Genomic DNA, 26,464 nt, shown 5'->3' with positions numbered 1-26,464 from the left:
TGTAGCTTCCTGTCTCCAAATAATATACACAGAAATGGTGACGTCAATTTTTTTGGTATGGATAACTCAAACTTCAATCAGAATAAAATTAAGTAAGTAAGTGCACAACTTCATGCTCGTAGAAGAATGCAAGTTTGAATAAATTCTGTAATTATAATTTTTTACAAAACAATATTTTGGGGCCCTTTATAGCTTGCTGTATGGTGTGAGCTAAGGGTTTGTGTTGAAGACCTTACTTTTGACCTATAATGTTTTACTTTTACAAATTGCGACTAGGATGGAGAGTCGTCTCATTGGCACTCATACCACATCTTCTTATATCTATTTTGGCCAATGAGGAAACAGAAAATTTATAAACATATAAAAACAACCATCAACTCATTACTTGTTTCATTGCCATGACAATATATAACCTTACCTGACAATTATTCTCATGTTGTATGTTAGGTAATATAAATGACATGGTCTTGAGGCTTGAACACACTGCTAAATTAGAGCCTGGCATATCACATCTTGTAACTATAAGGAAAAGGTGACTAGGTATGGCAATGTCTGTATTGTTACCATAGCTGCAAAAACAAAACAACTTCTTTTAAAAAAAACTTGAAGCAAATAAAAGAAATAAAGCTTTATTTCAGAAATCAACAAAATGTCATCTGATAGAACTTTCAATCATTTGGCAGCACCCTGTGCTGTTATAAATAAATCAAAATATTAACTTTAGATAGTTATATCTGAATCAGTAATTAGAACTTCATGATGAATTATGCATAGGAATTTCAAAAGTATATGTTATATGTGGATTACAAGCTGTTGAACTGTCCGTCCCTGAGGGTATCATCTGCCCATTAGCCAGTCATTGCCTCCGATATGAATTTTAAAACAATCCATTAATGAATTGAGAAATACTGGTGATTAAGAGACTAAGGATCCAACTTCCTCATATATAATTGATCTTAGAAGGTTTTTGGCTGTTATCTATAGTATTTATACATCAAGAGCTTTCAAGTTTTTGTTATGAACATTCCTGATAAAGGTCAATCCAGAAAACCCTTCAAATGCACAATATTTTATAAAATGTTATTTTTATTTCGAAAATTTACTATTTACCTCATATATATAATACAGTTCAGGATTTTTTTGCTGAATGTTTACTGGTTAAGATTCAGATTTCCAATAAAAATTTACATCAGCATTACTGTTAATTAACCTGGAAATCTGCTTGCAAATAAGTGGTTGTCTTTTGTTGCTGTGTAAAATATTTGCTTTTTGTTCATTATTTTGTACATAAATTAGTTTGTTAGCTTTTTTGTTTGAATTGTACTACATTTATCATTTCTGACCTTTTTATAGCTGACTATAGGATACAAGCTTTGCTCATTGTTGAAGGCCATAAATTGACCCATATTTGTTAATTTCTGTGTCATTTAGTCTCTTGTAGGTAGTTGTCTCATTGGCAATCATACTACATCTTCTGATTATTATATCTGTACTACAAAATATAGAAATATACATCATTAATACATACAATTTTTTAATATATTTGTGTAAAATATCTGTTGTGTCAGCATGGCCATCGTAATCATAATCATATGCTGGACCTGCTATAATGTTTACTTCTCTGTAAGTTACTGACCACTGATGGACCTTTTCTTTCAGTTTACTCCAGATTCCTGTAGAAAAAAGTACAAAATCTTAAAAACTATTACTAATTATCAAACGAAATATTTTACAGCATTAACAAATTCTATACTAAGTGATATTAGTTATAAAATCATGCATTTAAGCTTATATGTCCAAAGCGATCTAAATAAGCATAGCTAATGATCTATCTATGATATGTTGAAACTAACTAGATATTTAAAAGCTAAAAATAGATCTGTACATTTATTTCTATCGACAGCATTGTGGAACAACTACACTGACCTGGTAGTTCAACTTAGTTGTATTTTAATTATTTTAGAGAATTTCCCAGTATTTAAGTTTGTGACATGGATTGTTTATCCTTATAAAAGGCTTAGCCAGGAACACCCACACTGACCTAGTAGTTCTGTCCATATATAATAATTATAGTTCTTTATATTAAAGAACACACAAAAAATTGAATCAAGTAATTAATGGTATAGCGCAGAAAAACCACACTGACCAACTTAATCCTAGATTTCATAAAAAAAAGTTTGATATTTGAGTATAAAAAAGTTAAACATTTTAATTGAGATGAAAATTTGTTTTTTCAAAATTCTATTTTTTTAATGTTCTCATATGTATTTGCATTCGATTTGTTTTAGATTAAATCTTTTTACAAATAAAAACATAAATTTAAAGAGTATATTGTAAAAGGCGACTAAAAAAGGGGAAGAAACTCAATTTTTTGGTCAAGCAAATTTGAGCTCACATAAAAATACTCCCACTCCTTTTGTGCAAAGAAACTTCAAAATTTTATGAGTAGTTTAGGACTGAAGGCTTAACAAACATTAAGACAGAATTCCCCTTCACTATATAACCTTTCACTGAATACTGCCTGCTTTAGAAAAGGGGTGTATAATAATAACAATAGACCAATGTACTAACAAACAAAAATGTGTCCATAGTACAAGGATGCCCATACACTTGTACTATCATTTTCTATATTCAGTGGACCATGAAATTGGGGCCAAAATTCTTAATTTGTCATTAAAATAAGAAAGATCATATGATAGGGAACATGTGTGCTAAGTTTCAAGTTGATTGGACCTCTGATAAACCTCAAAAAATAATTTGACCAAAAACTTTAACCAAAACCTTTACCCTGAAGCGGGACAGACAGATGAACAAACGGACAGACACACAGACAGAAAAACGTAATGATTATAAATGGGGCATAAAAACACATGGTAATATGTTCTTTTTATGAAAATTATTGAAAGTAATGGGCATGTATATATGTATGTACTTTGAGATTCCACCAGTTGAGACGCACCCCTTGATTGACTGCAAGGGTACAGAGGATCCATGTACACTCCCTAAGGAATAATGGAGATGTGTCCTTTACAATATTATCCCACCACCAGAACAATCCCCACCCAACACCGCCCAAAGGAGCGTGTAGGACACCTGGAAGTCTGTTATTATTGTGGAGGAAGCCGAAGTATTCGGAGAGAACCACTGGGCTTCTCAGTGGGAACAGACGACCCGAAGAGATTTCAGAAGATTGATCTCCAGGTCAAACTGGGAACAACTTTGACCTACCGAGGCCCATGAAGTATCCAATCTAGTTTTAACTCCGGTCGGGATACCAGAGATGTGTGTGGAAGGGTGAAAAACTCCCTACTGATGTATTGAAAATTCAACATTTCGAGTGAGAATCAAACTTGGGACCTTCAGTACTGTAGCCAACGGTCTTAACCACTAGACCACGAACCCACACAATTATTTCTTTCTTACCCATATAAAATCCTTTATAGACAGGTAAAAATACTGATGATAACATTTCTTCCTTACCCATATAAAATCCTTTATAGACAGGTAAAATAAAAATACTGATGATAACATTTCTTCCTTACCCATATAAAATCCTTTATAGACAGGTAAAAATACTGATGATAACATTTCTTCCTTACCCATATAAAATCCTTTATAGACAGGTAAAAATAATGATGATAAACTGTTATAACCTGCGGCTTCTTTGTCATCTGAAAATAAAATAGAAAATTAATTTATCAAAAGTAAAAAAAATATTGTATTTTAATTTCTACATTTTTATCAGAAATTCAAAACCTTTTATTTTATTTTGGCTTTTAGGTAATTACTTTAATATTACATCACAATTACAGTACAAATGAAACACAAAACATGTATTTTGTGAATAAGTGTAAAGTGTAACCTGCCTACTCTGACACCTGAGTATTCCAACATCCTGCTTTAACCAACACATTTTTCCGGTCCCTAAATATGCCTATCCTTGCAAAAAAAAACTGTATATTCAGACACCCTGCTTAATCAAACATTTTTTTCTGGTGACCCAGTGTGTGGATAACATAGGATACACTGTACTTAATTATTGGTTTTTAACAATATGTGAGTCTTTTGTAGACGAAAAGCGCGTCTGGCGTATATATAAAACTTAGTCCTGGTATTTATGATGAGTTTATTTCATTACTGTTTTATTTCTAAAGAAATCTTCAATACACTTTTGGTTTGAATCTTTTACAAAATCTGATGGTACAATGTACTTAGAAATACTTATAATGTGCTGCAATTATAATTTGTGCTTGCTTTCAGTTGCTACTGGTACACATGGATTTGTTTTGGCTGAAAGCCTAAGGTTGACCTTTAAACTTTTTGGGTAAGACCAAACCAACCACCAATACCTATGTCCTAGGAGAAAAAGAGGTCCAAACAAAGACAAATATAATGTTGAACAAGAAACTTAAGCATCATTTGTATGAATGAACTTTGGTTCATTTTCCTTATTTAGTCAGGATCTAGCCATCAGTCCACATAATTAATTACATGAGATAAAATATGTGCACAGTAGGTATAATTTTGAGAATGGAAATGGGGAATATGTCAAAGAGACAACAACTCAGCCAAAGAGCAGATAACACCAGAAGGCCATCAATGGGTTTTCAATGCAGAGAGAAAATCCTGCACCCAGTGGTGGGCCTCATCTGGCCCCTAAATAAAAATGTATACTAGTTCAGTGAAAATAGATATCATACTAAACTCCAAAATATATAAATGAACTAAAATTATAAAACATACAAAATAAACAAATGCCTGACTAGGGACAGGTGCAAAAATACAGTAGGGTTAGCATGTAAAGGTTTGTTTGGTAAATATAGGCTATAAGAACTTACCTGAAACCATAAATGATGCCCAGGTAAAATTATTAGGCAAGTTACTATTTACTACACATGAACTTTTGTCATCAGAAATAGTATTTGTTCTTTTGTCTGGTAATAAGCACCCTGGATCTAACTTGCTGGTTGTTGACTGTAAAAAGAGTAAACTCAATTGAAAATTGTATCATAAATGATTATTCTTTTTCAAAAGCTTGTAAAAATCATGGGAACGCACAAGGAGAAATAGTTGTAAAAACTAAGTATCTCCCTATCATATACATATTGGGGAAGATAATAATTATTGCTGCACAAAAAAAAGGGTTTAGAGGTTTATAGGTTGAAAACTTAACAGTTGCAGAGATATTTAAACAGTTTATGTTATGAAGGTGCAAGGCACGTCCCCCTCATATAAACATTATGGTAAACTGGATTTATAGGTCTAATTATGAAAAGTTTGAATATATATATGAATGTGAACAGTCTATGAACAAAGGGACAAGCCCTATGGTGCACAAGAAACATCCTGAAATGGTAAAATTAAATGTATATGGTTTTGGGACAAACATGCAAATGTCCCAGAAATCTCCATTATTTGTCCTTCAGGGTTGAGGTCAAAGGTCAAGGAATCTAATCTGACAATATATTTGATATTTTGTAAATGTTCAGGGATTTCCCAAACAAAAATTGATTGGAAAATTCAAGAAAAAACATTACAATTTCTAGATAAACTTTAATTTATTTACTGTCAAAACATTTTATTCAAATTTGTTCTGAAAAGTAGTTGATTTAATGATATCATCTTCTGGTATCTGATTTTTCTATCTTTATGCCTTATTTGGGTCACTTTAAGCTCTATGTTCTTTTTAATAATTCAGGAAAAAAGGTAACTGTCATGCTCAGCAGTACTGTATTCCTCTAAATAATAGATTTATGTGTTCATATAAAACTTAATTATACTCACATTTTGACCAATAGTGTATGATATCCAGGCAGGACTTTTTAGGTTTCTATCATAGCCAGTGATATGTGACGGCTGATATAACAAATCTACAGATAATCTAGGATACGTCTGCATCACAGGGATACCTAAAGGTGTGTTTCTGGTTTCTGTTCTCTTCCTGTTGATGGCTGACTGTAAATAGAATTTAAAGACAATTAACAATGTTGCACAGCTTTAATTTACTTTAAATTTCTATCACCATATCTATAATACTTAAATACCAAGGACCAATTTGTCAGCCGTCATGGGGTAAAAACGACGAATCAAAGAATTCAACTTTATATATAGCTAATATAGGACTATGGTGTTGATTAAAAATTACACCACTCCAGACCCTTTTGTTTTCCACATAATAAATATTTCAAACAAGAAGTAATTGTAACAGGACAAAGCTCCCATAACTCGCCATTCATATGGTCCCATGTTCATATGATTTGATTTTTTGTCCCATACAAGAATATATATGGCTTACGAGTGGGGATCTCCACCATTTACAAGTATTAAAACAGGAGGGGGTGGTGATGACCCCCAGGGACTTTACCTACATTTCATTTGATTTGTTTTATTGTCCCATACAAGAATATATATGGTTTAGGGGTGGGGATGTTGACCGTTTACAAGTTTTCAAACAAGAGGGGATGGGGTGACCCCCTGGGGACTTCCCTTTTATATCATTTCATTTGTTTTATTGTCCCCTACAAGAATATATATGGTTTAGGGGTGGGGATCTGGACCGTTTACAAGATAATAGCACATTCTCAAATTGAACAGGGTGGGGGCGACCCCCAGGAAATTCCCTTTAAATTCATTTAATTAGCCTTGTTGTCCCATACAAGAATATATATGGTTTAGGGGTGGGGATGTTGACCGTTAGCACATTCTCAAATTGAACAGGGTGGGGGCGACCCCCAGGAAATTCCCTTTAAATTCATTCAATTAGCCTTGTTGTCCCATACAAGAATATATATGGTTTAGGGGTGGGGATGTTGACCGTTTACAAGTTTTCAAACAAGAGGGGGTGGGGTGACCCCCTCAGGACTTCCCTTTTATTTCATTTTCATTTGTTTTATTGTCCCCTACAAGAATACATATGGTTTAGGGGTGGGGATCTGGACCGTTTACAAGATAATAGTACATTCTCAAATTGAACGGGGTGGGGGTGACCCCAAGGAACTTCCACTTAATTTCATTTGATTAGTTTTATTGTCCCATACAAGAATATATATGGTTTAGGGGTGGGGATGTTGACCGTTTACAAGTTTTCAAACAAGAGGGGGTGGGGTGACCCCCTAGGGACTTCCCTTTTATTTCATTTCATTTGTTTTATTGTCCCCTACAAGAATATATATGGTTTAGGGGTGGGGATCTGGACCGTTTACAAGATAATAGCACATTTTCAAATTGAACGGGGTGGGGAGGACTCCTGGGGACTTCCCTTTAATTTCATTTGATTTATTTTATTGTTCCATTCAAGAATATATGAGGTTTAAGGGTGGGGATCTGGACCGTTTACAAGATAAAAGCATATTCTCAAATTGAAGGGGGTGGGGATGACCCCCCATGGACTCCCCCTATATTTCATGTGATTTGTTTTATTGTCCTTTAATAATTTCTGAAGACTACATGTATCTATCACTTACAGTTTTCAAGTTGTATTCATTTGAAAATTTTAGAAAATAAAATCCCATAGGGTTCTATAGTAAACCCCTCCCTTCTTTCTGCCCCCCAAAATACCCCTTAATAGACCCCAATGCACAAACGAAAGATCGATGGCTCACCTAGACATATTAGTCTAACGTTCTATGAAACCCTAAGTTAATCTTACCAGGGGTTTTGGAGAAACGCTGCGGACAAGTTCATTTTTAATGTGGCGGAAGAAAAAGAAAAAGAAGAATAACTAGATTTGCGATTGCAAGCAATAGCGGATGGCACCCTTTCCCTATTGCCAGGTGAGCGTCAGCCATTTTGAAAGTTCAAATGTCAAAGACCGCATTTACAGATGCCTATTCACATTGTCGTAAAGTTTCATCAATTTTGGAGCATTTTGAAATTTTTGAAATTTCCATGGTAACGGCGGCCATTTTGGAAATTCCAAACTCAAAAGTCAAGTATACATTAGCTAAGCAACATTTGTTATAAGTTTCAATAAATTTGAAGCATTTTGAAGTTTTTCGTATTTTTGCTGTTTCCATGGTAACGGCGGCCATTTTCAAAATTCCAAAGTCAACCTGCTGCTGCAATTGTTCTCACTATAATTATATATACCATTTAATGTCTGTAGAGTAAAATTAACATTGATGTTCTGGAATGTTCTGTGAAAATTCAAAGTTTTGACCTTTTTGCATTGTTTCCATGGTAACTACAGATATTTTGGAAATTCAAACGCCAAATGCCACATCTTCCAATGTTGCTCATCGTTACTGTGAAGTTTCATGAAGTTTGGAGCATTTTGATATTTTTGAAATTTTTGGTGTTGTTTCCATGGCAACATAGTAGGTCCAATGAGTGCCAAAATCATCCAACACCTGTATATAGTGGGCACCTACATTGTATTAAAAAATGATGATTCTGAGTGTAAGCATATTCAAACAGTTCACCAAAACAAAAAACAGAAATTTTTCCCATTTGTTTCGTTTCCATGGCAACGGCAGCCATCTTGATGATGCCATACCTCACTGCACTATTTAATGTGGTGGTCAACATTATGGTATAGTTCCATCAATATTGTTCAAGCCAATTCCGAGAAATAGTATGGACAAAAATGTGTGGAAGAATAAATATAATAATAAGAAAAAAAGAAACGAACAATAACAATATGTCACCCCAACTCCGTTGAGGGTGCCATAATAAAAATAATAAGAACTGAGCAAAAACAATAAGTCTCCAAACTTTGTTTGGGAGACTTAATAATTAACAAGTTCCGGGTGGAATCTGATACCGATGCCAATAGTATATTCACCAGTTACCTATTACATTATCTGTATGTTCCGCATCTGACAGGCACACCACCAAACAGTGTGTTTTGATTTTGCTATATACACGGGTCATAATCACAGGGTTGACACTACTAAATTCAATCATTGTCAAATTGTTCCCTATTGTAGTATTTTAATCAATAAGACTTTCTAAGATGACCATACGCATACTAAAAAAATAAGGCGTAAAGGTAGTTTTCAATTTGTAAGCGGGCATGATGAAAAACAGTGAATCAAAGAGTTCAACTTTATTTATAACTAATATAGGACAATGCTCCATTCCAGGACCTTTTGTTTTTCAAATAATTGATATATCCAATAATTGATAAGTTCCAGGTCGACGGGTTCAAACAGAAAGATTTTGAAAGCAGAGAAAACTGTGCATCTTATAATCGGCATAACTTTATCAGATGACAATACCAATACTAAAATAAGGCTTGCGCATAGATATATACTTTAATTCAGTCACAAACCCCCGATACAAAGGGTGTGTTCTAGTAGAGTCTTATAAAAAGTAGTCCTTGTATTAAAACTGACCAGGTTCAATTAAAAGGTACCTATCCCTCCTCAAATAAAAAACACAATTTCCCTTGAACAGACAAAGAAATTGATTTTTTTAGGGGGAATGATGTTCTATTTGCAATTTACAAACAATCAAAGCGCTGTAAGCGCTGAAGGCAGTTAACCAAAAACCAAGGCAACCGTAATTATGAAAACTGTTGCAATGTTGCCTCAACATTAAACATTCATATATAGTACATTCATGTTTATCTAATGATTTATTTATTAAGGCAAACAATTTATATGTTATCAAGGTTTCAAAAGCAATGCATAATATCAATGTATATTTTTTATGGTGAGTCTGCAGTGGTACAAGTTCCCAATGATTGCAGTTGTTCTACTTGGTAGTTAACCTTGGTTTTATTTGACTGCTAGAAGTTCAATTTGACTTAGTATGAACATGTAATAGTATGAATGGACTGGTTTCCCTGGAAAGAAAACTGAGTTTGTGTTCTATAGTACAAAAGTTATGAGACACGAATCAGACAAACGTTCACTACAACAGGGATCAAAGGTGAGGTCTGACTGACTTGCCCATAGTAAATGTAAATGATTTGTTATTTTGTCCCATACATATGAATATATATAATTTAGGGGTGGGGATCTCAACGGTTTTCAAGTTCTCAAACAGGTAGGGGGTAGGCAGAGGATTTAGGGGGCAGGGGGCCCGGCCCCCCCCTTTTTGGGAAAAAATTTGGTTGCTTATATAGGGAATCACTGAAGCGTGACTGGAGCGGGCCCCTCTAGGTCAGTCATTGGGCCCCACTTATGAAAATTTCTGGATCCGCCACTGGGGGTGGGTGACCCTAGGGACTTCCCCTACATTTCATTTTATTTGTTATATTGTCCCATACATGAATATATATGGTTTAGGGGTGGGGATCTCATTGGTTTCCAAGTTCTCAAACAGGAGGGGTAGGGTGACCCAAGGGACTCCCCCTATATTTCATTTAATTAGTTATATTGATCCATACATGAATATATATTGTTTTGGTGTGGGGATCTCGACCGTTTCCAAGTTCTCAAACAGGAGGGTTGGGATGACCACAGGGACTTCCTTATATTTCATTTAATTTGTTATATTGTCCCATACATGAGTATATATGGTTTAGGGGTAAGGATCTTGACCATTTCCAAGTTCTCAAACAGGAGGGTGAACAGTGACCTCAGGGACTCCCCCTATCTTTCATCTGATTTGTTATATTGTCCCATACATGAATATATATGGTTTAGGGATGGGGATCTCGACCATTTTTAAATTCTAAAACAGGAGGGGTGGGTGACCCCTAGCGACTCTTCCTATATTTCATTTGATTTTTCATATTGTCACAAACATGAATATATATGGTTAAGGGGTGTGGATCTCGACCGTTTCCAAGTTCTCAAACAGGAGGGGGTGGGGTAACTCCAGGGACTCCCCCTATATTTCATTTTTTATTTATCATATTGTCCTATACTTGAATATATGCAGGGGCGGATTCAGACGGGGGAGGGTTGCGGGCTTGCGTCCCCCTTAAATTTGCAAAGTATGGGTTGTTCTCAGCTTAATAAAGAATATTCCGATAATTTTACCTCAATTTTTTTTTAGCCTCGCTCTGCTCGGCGAAAATTTAAGTTTGCGCCCCTCCTAACCTAAAATCCTGGATCTGTCCCTCATATGGTTTAGGGGTGGGGAGCTCGACCGTTTCCAAGTTATCAAACAGGAGGGGTAAAGTGGCCCAAAGAATGCCACCTATATATCATATGATTTACTTACATTAAGGTATATATAATATAGTTGCATTATTTGTGAAAATAAAGAATGAAACTTTAAGCTACTTTAATTGACCCTTCAAAATTGAGAAAAAACAAATAACCCCTCGAAATTGCAGTAATATGTTTACACTTTAAAAGCATCTCACATGCATTATCATCATTTATCATTTATAAAGAAAATTAAGACTGTGACCATGAACATGTATATTGTTAGATATACTGTTCCCAGCTGTCACGTTGTATTGGATTTTTAAATTAAAATTTGTCAAAAAGTAATTTTGAGTTTCTGAATAAAATATTTTTCTGCTTTTTCTTTCTTGTACATATATCTTTCGGTGTACAATAATAGTGTTTATATTCATTTACCATGCATAGATGTATTTTTTCACCTGCTTGGATTTATTTTGTAAATGATCGCCAAACCCGGAATTACCCTTATCCGCTTTCGGAATCGGATCCGATTTTGTAAAATTTTGTCTTCACGGCCGCCATTGTTATGTGTTTACAATGTTGTTTTTGTCAATCAGATACGATTTTACTCGAATTTATACAATATTTGTCGGCGATTTTCTGTATAAAGCTAGCGGTTGAACAAAATGAACATCGCCGTCATGAATAATAATGATAAAAATAAGTTTTTAGCTCGTTTAATTGGAGACTTTGGTGAACATGGTGAAAAGGTTTGCAAAGTAATTTCTTATTTTCTTTCAAATGTAAGGTGACTACGTCGGGCGTAGCTAGAAACCAACTATCCTAGTCGAAATTCCGCTTGCAAAAGTGGAAGGTCGCGGACCTCGGACCACCGCTAATTTGCACACCTGCCTCCAAATTGAAAAGCTACGAAAATTTCTTTTTCTTATTTGAAATTGCCGCCAACAGCATGAACATTTGAACTTATTATATAATAGACTACTGACGTAGTTGTACTACGTATTGATGACAAACAATATTCCTACGACTTTTGTCATTTGGGAAATCTAAACTACTTGTCTTAAGAGATTTTCGGCGATTAAATATTTCATACAATTGTTCTTTGACATCTTAGCTAAAAGCACAAGTCATAATGAACTACACAAGGATTCTTAATAAGCACTACTTCCTATGTGTAACTTTAAAACTTTTGGATAAATCGACGATCATTTAAGGTTTTTCTGGTCATTTTTTTTGTAATCCAGAATAAAAAGTATTAAAAAAGTGTTCAATTAGTTATATATAACATAGTAGCAGGCTAGATAATAACAATGGCAAGTATTTCAGGATTTATTGGGTAGAACACAAATCTAGGGTGCTCGCATAATGCAGCTTAACTGCATAAAAATCCTGAATTTCTACATTTCAAACAAACACAAGATGACAGATCTCTCTTTTTAGGACTGAAGGCAGTTCAGAGTTTTAATATATTGCACATACATTTATGTATCGTTAAAGAAGCTATATCTATATCGGAGAAAATATCTGAATGCATGCAGTATGCATGCAGTGTGCATATCTTTCATCATTTCATGCACTCTTCTTCTGTCCTGATACATAATATTCAGTCAGGAAATGCAAAATAAATATCTTAGCTCATGCTTTCACACCTTACTTCATAAAATTGTACCTTGTTTATATTTCTAAATGCTGGACATCTCTTTAAGCATTCTGGTGACACTGTCGTATCTATTGTATCTGTGATGGTTTTGTTGTATACACTGGAAGGTAGACTAGTAATTGTAACAGGTGGTTGTCGGAGAAGTTGATTCAAAGATCCTTTGGTTCCATTGTTAGGTGCAGCAGTAATATTCATTATAACTGCAATATTTATAGTTTAACTTGTAAGTAAAGAAACGGGGAAAAAAATAACCATATGTTTGCTCATTGTGGTCTTTTGTTTATATTTACAAGATTTCATATGAAATTACTATACTTTGATAACATACAATTCAGTAGAAAAGTTCAATTCAAACTTAAAGCTTTCTTAGTGAGGAATTTTTAACAGATATATCATGTATTTGCGAAAAATACCAGTCGAGAGAATATTAAATTTCGCGTGCCGTAAGTCGAGAGAAATTCATTCTCAAGACTGGTATTTTTCGCAAATACCCTTCAAGAACATGCTATTGATAAATGGCTACATGAAATGAATAATGGAAATATCAATTTGGCCGTCCTCTTGGATTTTAAGAAAGCTTTCGATGTTGTTGATCATGAAATTCTATGTAAAAAACTTTTAATTTATGGCTTCCATGAAGATACTGTTGATTTTTTAAAATCATATTTGAGTGAAAGAACACAGCAAGTCCATATAAATAATCAGTTTTCTGATAAAAAATTTATAAATTTTGGTGTTCCACAGAGCTCAATACTTGGTCCCATTTTGTTTGTTTTGTTCATAAATGACCTTCCATTACACATCAAAAACTGCCATACAGACTTGTATGCTGATGACACAACTATGCATACATCAGGAAAGACTATTGGTGATATGCAATTAAAAATACAAGATGATCTCCAATGTGTCGAAAAATGGTGTCATGAAAATAGCATGTTCATAAATTCGGATAAGACAAAATGTATGGTTATAGGTACAAGACAAAGGCTGCGTTTAAATCAAGCAGAACCAGTTCTAACTATTGAGAATAATATTCTTCAAAAATCATCAATGGAAAAACTTTTAGGTGTTAGAATTGACTCTAATCTGTCCTGGACAGGCCATATTAATTACTTATGTTCATCAATTTCATCTAGACTTTTTTTACTCTCTAAAATCAAGAAATTTCTAAATATTGATCTAAGAAAATTATTTTATAATGGTTATATTCTCCCACTGATAGATTATTGTTGTATTATTTGGAGTGGTTGTGCTAAAAATGAGCTAGTCAGAATAATAAAATTGCAGAAAAAGGGCTGCAAGACTTATTTTAAATGCTGATCCACTTTCATCATCAGCTCCACTGTTTAAACAGCTTGGATGGATGACAGTAGAGAACAGAATCTCATACCACAAATCAGTTTTGATGCATAAATGCCTTAAGAATGAAGCCCCTGTATATCTCACTGAAAAATTTAAAGAAATGCCAGAAATAAACCAATATCGTTTGAGAAATGCCTCTTGCAAAAATTTACAAGTTCCAAAAGCCAAAACAGAGCTTTATAAGAAATCTTTTAAATATTCAGGATCTATTTTATGGAATAACTTACCAATATCCCTGAAAAAATCAACCTCAAGTACAAGCTCATTCAAAAAAGATTTCAAAAATTACTTGATGGAACATTAAGAACCGTTGCGTTTTTTATTTGCATAATAATTTTCACACACTTAGTACTCAAACTTATGATATTGTTGATGCCAATACTATACATGTCATATATGAATTTGAACTTTTACCAGTTTTGAAAATTGTATATTTCATAACAATTTTTTTATTTCATTATTCATGTATGTGTGTCTGTTTGATATTTTGTAATTGTTTGTTATATTTCATTGTATTTCATGAGGGCCTCAGGGAAGATAAGCTTTATAGCTAACTGTGTAACCCTCTTTAAATAAAGAATTATTATTATTATTATTATTATTATTATATCTGTTTAATTACACCTAATGTTAATGTTCAAAAACGCATTGATGATTGTGAGGTTACAAGCGTCCAGTCGGATAGAGTATTATTTGGCAAATACCACAGCAGAGAGGGTAAAAAAGGTACATCCTTTTTGCATATACCCTGGCAACATTAAAAATGAACGCTATTCATTTGATAGCAGTAAATTGGTGAAAAATACACTGGCTATCAACCAATCAAAACACAGGATTCTTACATAATTTGAAATAAGTTTAAAATCTTATTTATCTGAAACAATTGCCATTTGAAAAGATATTATAGGTATTAGATCTTGTCATGATATATTACAGATCAATTATACATATATCAGATATCATTAAACTGATGTGTTGCTTCAACAACTTGCAGGCATCTTAATGTATACTTCTCATACATCAAAAGTCATCCTTTGTTATCACTCTTGTACTTTTTTTTTATCAAAGCAGTGGTAATCCAAATGTTTTTAAAATTATTTTCCAGACTTAAATTATCCATTATTTTTCTGAAATGAGATGAAACATAATTTGAGGTAATGACTTTAGTGCTATTTTCTATATGAGAAATCAGTGGCACAAAAATGAAGAATACTACAAAGATATGAACCCTTATAATGTCCTGCCATTTTAATACCACTGGAGGGTGTTGGAACAAACCACATGTATCAATCAATAGAATACATACCTGACATCAAATTGTATAGCTCAATATTCTCAAATGGTTCTACTTTAAGATTCTGTTTAAAGGACGGCCCATGTGCCAAAAATAAAGCCTGAAAAAGGTGGATGGCATAATAGCTCATTTCATATATCATATGCAGGTGGTTCAGATATATTTTTCAATAATTTTGTTAAACATGATACTGTGTTAAAGGTAGTTATTAAATGTCTTTTGTAAATTGCAATTGCAAGTTTGCTCCAAGTAAAAGATGAATATTATTTTTAATTGGTCAAGAAATTCAATTTGGTTGTTATATTTTTAAGAGCACAAAGCTGCACTTGATACCATTGACAAATAGATACATTTACAAGACATTCTTTTAAAAAACTAAATTATCTGAGTTATCTCCCCTTATGTAAGGTAAAGATTTTTTTAATCACTCTGAGAATTCTTCACCCATTTAAAATGCAGTATATAATTCCTGCATATAATTCCCTTTATAACAAAATAACTATGATCAAAAGATATAAAACAGTATCATTTAAATTAATGGTACAGGCAATCTTGTCCTAATACATATAAAATAGTATCATTTAAATTAATGGTACAGACAATCTTGTCCTAATACATATAAAATAGTACCATTTAAATTAATGGTACAGACAATCTTGTCCTAATACATATAAAATAGTACCATTTAAATTAATGGTACAGGCAATCTTGTCCTAATACATATAAAATAGTACCATTTAAATTAATGGTACAGGCAATCTTGTCCTAATACATAGGTACAGGCAATCTTGTCCTAATACATATAAAATAGTACCATTTAAATTAATGGTACAGGCAATCTTGTCCTAATACATATAAAATAGTACCATTTAAATTAATGGTACAGGTAATCTTGTCCTAACACTCTTTTTTTTTGTCATTGATGATTCCCTTTTCACTGTAAAATTGAAGACCAACCATCAAAGAACTATTCTTTTGATCTGTGGAGTATTTCCATTCTAGTAATATATGAGATTTTTGTATTATTTACATCCATCACATATTCTTACCATTACAGATATCTCACATAATTATCCCACTGAAATAAAGTTTAATTGAAAAAGCTAATGTAAGGAGATATTTATACTTACATTCATAGATTTATACATATTATCATAACCATGGTTACCTCCAACACAGAAGCGCTTATTGTAACTTTTAAGTGCTCTACAAAGAAATGAGAATTATTAAAAAACAAAAAAAGCTCCATAATATCAAAAGGAAAAGAATGTAAACATTGAAAGTGAAACAAGAATGAACAATTTGGTTGACTAATTCAAATTAGTAACATGAATTAAACAGCTAATGCCGCTTTAAGAGCAAGAATCCAACACTCAACAGACAGTTTAGTCATATCAGATTACTTTTCAAATTGTGAGAATAATTTTTAGATTACAGCAAAATCTGAATACAAATACAAGTGTCTGAATTCAGAATGTGAGTTCTTATTATTACAATACTCATTTGATCACATTATTCCCAACATTAAAAATCTTGCAATAATTTCTGAATTTACAGTATATACCCTGAGCATCTTTATGTCAGTATTTGGTTTTAGAGAAGATTCTTTTAGAACAAGAATGTGTCCCAAGTACACAGATGCCCCATTATCTATGTTCAGTGGACCGTGAAATTGGGGTGAAAGATCTAATTTGGCATTACAATTAGAAAGATCATATCATAGGGAACATGTGTACTAAAGTTTCAAGTTGATTGGACTTCAACTTCATCAAAAACTACCTTGACCAAAAAATTTAACCTAAAGTGGGATGAACGGACAGACGAACAGACAAATGAATGGATGGACGGACGAACAAACGGACGAACATAAGCACAGACCAGAAAACATAATGCCCCTCTACTATCAGAGGTGGGGCATAAAAATCCCAAACAAAAGATGAAAATAAAAGTAAAAGAAACCAAGTGAAGGCAATAGTTTACCATAGTTCTTTTAGTCAGGTGAGCAAATTAAAAAAGCATTACTTAATTACATATGAAATAAAGCTAGAATATGGAGCAAACAATATTAAACTAAATTTGAATTTAAAACTTAAGAATCACACATTATCCATTGAATCAAGGCACTTTTTATTTTATAAATACCTATAGGTAAACAACCATTTATCTTCCACATCAACTATAATGTCTGCTATCCTGGGACTGTTGGCATAGTGATGTCGCTTTGGTAACAATAGTTTGTTATATACTTTCATGTGTGGTGTTTTACAACTCATATTTGCAATAATATTAGCAACAGGTACTGGAAAATGAGAAAGACATTCATTTATAAACAAAATGATAAATATTTTTTAGAAAATTTATAGCAATTATTGAGTTACTTTGATCAAATGCAGTCTTTACAATAAACAATATACAGGCCCCAGATCTCAATTTATGGAAAATTTTGGTTATATTCTATTAGCCTAAAGAGATGATTTTGACAGGCCTGCAAATAGTTTTACTAGTCTTTGTTGTTGGGCTTGTAGTTAAACATGAAGACTGAAAATGAAAATATATTTACATCTAAAGTATGCAATATAGGTTATGGAATTGTAGACCACTATCAGTGTTCTCCCCAGAAATTTTTGAAGGCGCAAAATTCAAGGGCGCGTAACTCTTTTTTTTTGGGTGAACTATTGTGACACGAAAGCAATCACTGTCATAAATAATGGCATGCAATATGAAATATAAAGCTTTGTGACATGTGTTTAATAATGCATAGTATTTATAAATTAAAGAATATATACATGTATGGAATGAATTGATTTCAGTCAATAAAAAGTAAATAAAGTTCAAGAAAAGATTCTCCTGTTCTTTTGGGGGTTCCAGTGCTGAACAGCTTCAGAAATATCTATCTCTGTACTCTCTTCTCCTTCTAGGGATATGGTTACAAGACAGTTTGTTATCTTATTTGATAGTCTGTTCCTCAACTCTGTCTTGATCCTCTTTAGGGTTGAAAATCCCCTTTCACAATCTAAAATATAAATAAATTAATACCTGAATTTGTATAGTTCAACTTGCAACTTAAATAAATAGTATGATAAATGAAAAGATAATGCATATTCATGTTATGATGTCAAGATTTTATTTAGGATATATGTATTTACCTGCAGTAGATGTAGGCAATAATAAGCCAACAGCTGATAGGCTGGACAACAGAGGAAAACCTGCTGCTAACTTGCCAGCCAATTGCTGCATGATCAAACTAGCAGATAGACCTGAGGCTGTCATCAGTGTTAATTGTATTCTTTAGTAGCCTCCACTCCTGGCTTAATGGCACCAGATCCATTTTGATCTGAAAGGATCTGAAAAAGATATATATCCAATTTGAAAAAATAAAATATATAAATGGAATAAAATAATAAAGAGCCAAAAAAACTTTTAGTTGTTATACTTTGTTTTATTACATAAAAGAAGTACATGTATAAAGCTATTTACCCCTATTTGCTCCCTGCCATAACCCTCAGCTTCTTCTGGGTCTTCTGGAACACTATTGGGGTCAAACACAGAAAAGCTTTCCAACAGAGGTAAATCTGGAAACCTCTTCTCCAAATTCTCCGCCACATGGTCAATGTATGGAAAGTAGACCTAAAATGTAATTTGGAAATGTTTACATTGTGAACAATTTTATAGAACATACATATTCAATTTACAAATCCAGATTATTGTAATGTCATATACATGTACTTATGAATTACCTGTCTTTCAAATTTATCAAATTCCTCCTCTGTTGGACTCTTGACTTTGAAGTTTTCTTTGATTAAATCATCTATCACTTTCCTCACTGAAGCATAATTTTCCCCATGCCTTTCTTTAAATGATTGGATGGTCTTTATAGTTCCAGTCACAAGAGGTCTTACTACTGTGTAGTCTGCATCTTTTCTCTGTAAAACAAATCTTGTATTTAATAACTAAATTTAGATTATTTACCTATTTGAATCTTGACAGTGCAGATATTATAACAATTAACTGAATTATAAATTAAGTATTTGTAAAATAATGTTACCTGCAAGGCTTTTGAAAGTTGTGATAGTGGTGGCAGCAAATCACACATCATGTACAAAGTTGCAATGAAGTCAAACTTCTGTACAAATGTGGCCAGGCCTAGTGCTTGGGCATCTCCTCTCTCCTTGGCTTCTCTCTCCAAACTTGTGATGATTGAAGGAAAGCATCTCCTTATAGATTGGACAGCTTTGTCATGGGAAAGCCACCTAACATCTTTTGCCTCTGTAATTTTGATAACTGGCTCCTGGAGAATTTCCTAAAATTATGAGCATACATAAAAATCAATACTTGCATGTCCAATTAATGATTTATAAGTGTTCAACTAACAACCACACAAACATTAATATAATATTTAAGTCATATTAAGATGTTCTTACCTGAATGTGATGAAGTGCTGCCATTCTGACTGCACTGTACTGGTAGAATCTGTACAGCTGTTCCACAATTGCCTTAAACTTCTTCAGATAAGGGACAGCAGCAGCAGCTTGTGAGCTTGCTAAAGCCAACCTATGGGCAACACAGTGGTTTGCAATCAAGGTTGGAACAGACTCCTTCAGCAATGCTGCAACACCTCCTTTTCTACCAAGCATGACAGATGCCCCATCACTTCCTAATGCACACATCTTCTCCAATGGCACGTCAATCTCTTCCAGAGTTTGGACTATGGCACTTTTGATAGTTGCTGCTTTCCCATCAAAAAGTTCAATCATTTTTAGAAAATGAGTTGAACTTTTGCCATTTTTAAGAAATCTGTAACAAAAAACAAATATGAAGTATTTCAATGAAAGAAGTGGCTGAAAAAGTTAGTCATGTTAGTAGTTTAGGAATTAAAAAAATCATAAGTAACTGTCTAAAATTTTAAGATTTTTTTACCTCACATAGAGAATCAACTCCTTCTTAACAGCTACATCAGTAGTTTCATCAACCATTACAGTATAGAAGGGTGAATTTTTCAGGTCACAGATAAGTGGAGTCTGAACAATATATTTAAATGACAGCAAAGCTTCCTGGATAAATCTTTCAGAAGTGTATTTTGCATTCTCTCCAACCATCAAGGCATTCAGTACATCAACACCAACGTCTTTGCCTGTCAAAAGATTTTTTGATAATTTAGAGGTTTAGGCCTAGCACAGCACAATAATTCATTCAAAATATTTTTCTTGAAATATAATCTTGAAATATATTTGAACTGAGCATTATTATTAGTACTGAAAATCAACTTACAAAGATTCATCAAAGGAACATAGTTGGTTGTGTGTGGAAGTTCCCTTTTGCACAGCCAATACAAGCACTTCATTGCTGATTCCATTGCCATCTCATTTAATGTGACTTCCTTCTCAACTGCTGTGGCAAGACTGGTGTTAGCAAGAACTCTTGCCCCTTCAAAAGTAACAGCCTCTTTATGTGTCTCACTGCGCCCATGTCTAAGAATGCTTTCACGTACCATCCATGAGCAAGGCAAATCAACCCATGCAGCTTTCCCTGGTACACACTTTTTGGGTCTCCTTTGATGTTTTGTACACAAGTTACATTTCATTCCTTTTAAAAAATAATTAATACAAAATTTTGATTCAGGTTGTTTAATTTCATTATTATACACAGAGACATATATATCTTTGTTATACATGATCAAGTTCTATCTAGCAAAATGTATTTAAAAAATTAAAAATATAGTTTATAATCATACTGAGACTCATGAAAATACTGACATGAACGAGATTCATCCTCAACTATTTTTCTTTATATTGATGAACGATTTCTGCAAATAAGTTAACAATAATCTTTTATGAAATAAAATTTATAAAATTTTCCTTACCCCCTTCAACATTCCTAAGCCACGAAAATTCAGTCAGCCACTTGTCATTGAAGCCAGAAACACGGTGCTTGTTAACTATTGCTGAAACTTTAGCCCGCTTTGGATTAGGAGAAGCAATAGCCTCTGCTATATATACTACTGACGATGTAGACGGAGGTGTATTCTCCTTTTCATTAGAAGTCATTGGTCTGAAAAAACTTCTAATTCCATCATCTGCCTTTCTCTTAACCCCTTTCTTATTAGTAGATATCATGTTCATTTAAAATCAAAATTGAATATGGTTAAGATATTTTGGTATACAACTTTTTAAAATAAAAATATTTTAATGAACAGCTGACCAGTTTCCGTAGTTTGACATTACGCTTCCGTGTGTATTATTGTCAAAACCTATCTTTGGCAGGTGATATAAACGAAACTTGACAAATTCGTCAAAGTTAAAACCATTGAAATTGTTTACTAGTGACATTAAACAGAAGCTGGGCGATTCCGTATTCATGTTGATTGTCACATATTTCCCGACATACGGATTTACGATCGATGTTCTATAAAAAATTTATTTATGAAATATTCATCAGTTTCAGACGAATTAACCATAGCAAGCAACATTTTTTTCAATTTCTATTAAATAAATCACTTCTCGTAATCTTTTATCAAAGTTTATTTTATTTTTTCACGTTCAAATACTCCATTCATAATTTTCATCGTAAATATATTTAGAAATGTGTATTCAAATTTATCACGTGTATTGAACACGTTCATTGGTCATGTTTAAATAGATTCTTCTTCTCGACCAATGAAAAAATTCGTTATATAAATGTTCAAGTGATCACAAAGACGATGCGTAAATACAATGCATTTGCGATCTATTTCTTCATTTTTTACACTGAAGTTTTTAGAAACTTTAATATTCCTATCAAAATATCTATCTTCTTGATGAACATTAACGCTATAATCTGATAAAATGGTCTGATAAGGGTGTCTCAGGTAAAATTAATTATCATTTATTGCGTAACACTGACCAACCGCTCAGCGGTGATCAGCAACTTGACAATTTTAACCAACATTTACAATGAAATTGTGAAAATTAACACGCTGCGGGATCAGATATTAAGGGACAGCGGCAAGTTAAGGTGCTGCGGGAATTATGAAAATATTTTGAAGGCGCTGCGGGACCGCAGCGTCATATCGGCCTGGGGAGAACACTGACTATGTGATAGGAATGTGGTGATTTTTGAGAGATTTAAATAGTGGTAAACATCACTGATGAAACTCATGAGAATTTGGTGAACCATAGCCCTTCAATCATCTTAGTCACTTGAAGAGAATTGTGGTGGTTGTGATCTTTGATCTCAAAGCATAGGATCACTGATGTATTTTGGTTTACAAGAATGCATCTAAATTTGCAACTTAATCATTGTCACAGATCGAAGTATGTAAGTCATGGTACCCTAAATATAAAGCAGTCTATACTATTTTGATTAAGAAAGGTAGAGGATGTGTCCTCCAGAATCATATTTTACTATTCTCCTTAGCATAAGCGGGTAATTTTCGCCGGTGTACAATTTCGTGATTTTCATTGAATAAAGTATACCAAATATTTTGGCGGCTATTAATTTGGCGGATTCAATATTTTTATCAATACCTTTACATGTACACATTTAATTTGGGGGAATTTATTGTGGAAATTTTGTTCTATCCGCGAAAAATTTACACCTCACGAAAATAATCCGCTATACGGTATTACCTGGATTGGGTACAGATCTAGGATGTGATCTTCCATATTTGATTTTAGGATTGATTCTGCTGAATGCTCCCTCATAGACATACATGTTATTATACTCTGTTATATAATCTCTCACTGTAATCAGCCTGTCGCATGATGTATCCGACATTCCTGAAATCATATTGTGACAGCATTATTAATAAATAAATTGTAGATCAGATCAAAAGGTCAGTTTTCTCAGTAAATTCTGAATTTAAGACTATTCCATAAATAAATCATTGTGTACAGAGATTTTAAGACTCATGGTGTACTAATTACTTCTTTAAAAGCAGTTCAATTTTTGTACATTTCATTAAAATCATAAAAAGATAAATCCTGAGACCATGGAAAGGAGAAGATTTACGAAGGGATAAAATTGGTCCTAATTTTTTAAATGTTTTTTAAATTTGGCCATACAATTACAAATTTCAAATAGAAATACTTGTGAAAATACTGTTAAGACTAAAATATACTTTTTTGGCATCTTCCTTTTAAAATTTTGAAGCTATGACCCCTTAAATATTTAAGATCAATTTTAGTCAATTTTGTCCAAAATGTTAATTGTTTTGGCATAATTAACCTTGGCCGCCATCCACGATTCAAAAAGTTTTTATATTGATGAATTCTATATCACATTTGGAATCTTTTGGTTACAAAACATTTTGAATCACAGGTGGCAGCCAAACTTTTCCTAAAGATTTTAGGTCTGAAAATTGCCCCATATCATCATAATTTGACAAAATGTCCAAATGGGCCTAATTTGGAGAGAATTATGTACTTTTATGAAATGAACTGATATATATATATATATATATATATATATATATGTAGGACTCTAAAGTGCGATGGTACTCTAAAGTGCGATGGTCACGCTAAAGTGCGATGGTCAAGCTAAAGTGCGATGGTCTACGCTAAAGTATGATGGTGTATTACGCTAAAGTACGATGGTCCAAAGGGTAAGGTTCGAGGGATTAAAACATCGAGGTTAAAAAAGTATTTTTGGAAAAGCTAGTATTATAAGGTACAACAACATATGTGATAGGCTTTATAAACCGGGATGTTTCTAAATTAACAAGTCCGACCAAGTAATAAATGATATAAAGGCAATTTATGTGTCGCAAAATATCATATTTCATGTAAAATGATTTTTTAACAATTCGGAGCGTATTGAATATTTGATTAATTGGTGTATATTGCCGTTCACAATAATGTTACAAACTCCCTTACAGTCGTCATTGAAAAATTATAAATATAAAATTCGTTCATTGTCGGAATATGCAACATTTATTTATATAAGCTTTAATTCAAATGCGAGAGAAAGGCAATGTTCGCCGAGTTTTATCTTTGTCGTAACGAGAACAAATACATGTACATGTTTTATTTTCCTACAATGTACAGAACAAACTAATGTTTTATGTTTTAGCAGACAATTTATAATTCACGCATGAAAACATGTATGTTAGTTTTACCTACGATACAAATAGAAGCAGGATAAGTATGTATATACTGTTTTGTATGTATATAGTAAAATGGTTGACTGTAAGATACAAGTCTTTCTTCCAGCACTCGAAAAAAAAAATAAACATTGCGCTATAGCCGACAAAGAACGGTTAAGTTTAAATCTATTACTAGTAAGTCATAAACATTTGATGTAAACATTGTTAATCAAATATTCCTAATCTATCTTCCGGCATGTTCATTTTTGGGTTTGTATAAACGACTATTAACGTCATAATCAAACTACGATTCTTACGTCTATACTTTCGCGGACAATCAGACTTTAGCATGTGGAAGCATCACACTTTAGCGCAGACCATCGCACTTTAGCGTGACCATCGTACTTTAGAGTCCTACATATATATATATATATATATAGCATTAGGAATTTTAAAATAGACCTATTTACAAATCAATTTGTGAACTTTTTGGTGTTTTGTGATAAAGTTGATATATGAGTCCATTTTGGGCCATAAGTGAACCTTGTCTTTTTTATTCATTAATTTTATGCAAAACTAGAGGATCTAAAGAGACTGTGTCGCTCACCTTGGTCTATGTGAATATTAAACAAAGGAAGCAGATGGATTCATGACAAAATTGTGTTTTGGTGATGGTGATGTGTTTGTACGTCTTACTTTACTGAACATTCTTGCTGCTTACAGTTATTTCTATCTATAATGAACTTGGCCCAGTAGTTTCAGTGGAAAATGTTAGTAAAAATTTACAAATTTTATGAAAATTGTTAAAAATTGACTATAAAGGACAATAACTCCTTAGGGGGTCAATTGACCATTTCAGTCATTTGACTTATTTGTAAATCTTACTTTGCTGTACATTATTGCTGTTAAAAGTTTATCTCTATCTATAATAATATTCAAGATAATAACCCAAAACAGTAAAATTTCCTTAAAATTACCAATTTAGGGGCAGCAACCCAACAACGGGTTGTTCGATTCATCTGAAAATTTCTGGGCAGATAGATCTTGACCTGATAAACAATTTAACCCATGTCAAATTTGCTCTAAATGCTTTGGTTTTTGAGTTATAAGCCAAAAACTGTATTTTACCCCTATGTTCTATTTTTAGCCATGGCGGCCATCTTGGTTTGATGGCCGGGTCATTGAACATATTTTTAAAACTAAATACCCAAAGATGATTGTGGCCAAGTTTGGATTAATTTGGCCCAGTAGTTTCAGAGGAGAAGATATTTGTAAAAGATTACTAAAATTTACGAACTAGAGGCTCTAAAGAGCCTGTGTCGCTCACCTTGGTCTATGTGAATATTAAACAAAGGAAGCAGATGGATTCATGACAAAATTGTGTTTTGGTGATGGTGATGTGTTTGTACATCTTACTTTACTGAACAGTCTTGCTGCTTACAATTATCTCTATCTATAATGAACTTGGCCCAGTAGTTTCAGTGGAAAATGTTAATAAAAATTTACAAATTTTTTGAAAATTGTTAAAAATTGACTATAAAGGACAATAACTCCTTAGGGGGTCAATTGACCATTTCGGTCATGTTGACTTATTTGTAAATCTTACTTTGCTGAACATTATTGCTGTTTACAGTTTATCTCTATCTATAATAATATTCGAGATAATAACCAAAAACAGAAAAATTTCCTTAAAATTACCGATTCAGGGGCAGCAACCCAACAACGGGTTGTCCGAATCATCTGAAAATTTCATGGCAGATAGATCTTGACCTGATAAACAATTTAACTCATGTCAGATTTGCTCTAAATGCTTTGGTTTTTGAGTTATAAGCCAAAAACTGCATTTTACCCCTATGTTCTATTTTTAGCCGTGGTGGCCATCTTGATTTGATGGCCAGGTCACCGGACACATTTTTTTAACTAGATACCCCAAAGATGATTGTGGCTAAGTTTGGATTAATTTGGCCCAGTAGTTTCAGAGGAGAAGATTTTTGTAAAAGATAAACTAAGATTTACGAAAAATGGTTAAAAATTGACTATAAAGG

The 26,464-nt window shown here is 33.1% G+C and overlaps 2 protein-coding genes across 6 annotated transcripts in view; both read right to left on the bottom strand.

Moving 5' to 3' along the window:
• The window catches only part of LOC143067274 (uncharacterized), a 71,121-nt gene that overhangs the window by 1,418 nt on the left and 43,239 nt on the right, over positions 1-26,464 (bottom strand). For all 5 annotated transcript variants that reach the window (XM_076240404.1, XM_076240418.1, XM_076240410.1 and 2 more), the window contains 10 exons: positions 22,966-23,115; positions 17,504-17,660; positions 16,492-16,567; positions 15,374-15,461; positions 12,715-12,905; positions 5,785-5,955; positions 4,839-4,974; positions 3,600-3,671; positions 1,529-1,673; positions 419-569 (listed from right to left, as the gene is read on the bottom strand). In XM_076240404.1, coding sequence (XP_076096519.1) covers positions 419-569; positions 1,529-1,673; positions 3,600-3,671; positions 4,839-4,974; positions 5,785-5,955; positions 12,715-12,905; positions 15,374-15,461; positions 16,492-16,567; positions 17,504-17,660; positions 22,966-23,115 — 1,337 coding nt within the window. The remainder of the gene's footprint in view (positions 1-418; positions 570-1,528; positions 1,674-3,599; positions 3,672-4,838; positions 4,975-5,784; positions 5,956-12,714; positions 12,906-15,373; positions 15,462-16,491; positions 16,568-17,503; positions 17,661-22,965; positions 23,116-26,464) is intronic.
• LOC143067303 (uncharacterized protein C17orf113-like) lies at positions 17,690-21,782 on the bottom strand. Its single transcript, XM_076240445.1, has 9 exons — positions 21,222-21,782; positions 20,630-20,944; positions 20,279-20,492; positions 19,783-20,155; positions 19,407-19,661; positions 19,099-19,284; positions 18,839-18,988; positions 18,508-18,705; positions 17,690-18,374 (listed from the first exon to the last, which is right to left on the bottom strand). Exons 1-8 carry the CDS (start codon positions 21,478-21,480, stop codon positions 18,637-18,639), a joined length of 1,821 nt encoding a protein of 606 aa, XP_076096560.1. The 5' UTR covers positions 21,481-21,782; the 3' UTR covers positions 17,690-18,374; positions 18,508-18,636.

This window comes from Mytilus galloprovincialis, chromosome 1 (genome assembly GCF_965363235.1).
Source record: "Mytilus galloprovincialis chromosome 1, xbMytGall1.hap1.1, whole genome shotgun sequence".
NCBI classification, from domain to species: Eukaryota; Metazoa; Mollusca; class Bivalvia; order Mytilida; family Mytilidae; genus Mytilus; species Mytilus galloprovincialis.
Note: the sequence above shows the minus strand (reverse complement) of the source record. Positions and strands in the feature narration are given on the sequence as shown.

What these genes read in the sequence shown, in the direction of transcription:
- LOC143067303 (XM_076240445.1), bottom strand. Translation starts at nt 21,480, where the DNA reads ATGAACATGATATCTACTAATAAGAAAGGGGTTAAGAGAAAGGCAGAT. An exon ending in TGTTCCTTTGATGAATCTTT is followed by an intron (nt 20,493 to 20,629) that starts GTAAGTTGATTT and finishes ATCTTTTGACAG; the next exon opens with GCAAAGACGTTGGTGTTGAT. An exon ending in ATGGCAGGGAGCAAATAGGG is followed by an intron (nt 18,706 to 18,838) that starts GTAAATAGCTTT and finishes TATCTTTTTCAG; the next exon opens with ATCCTTTCAGATCAAAATGG.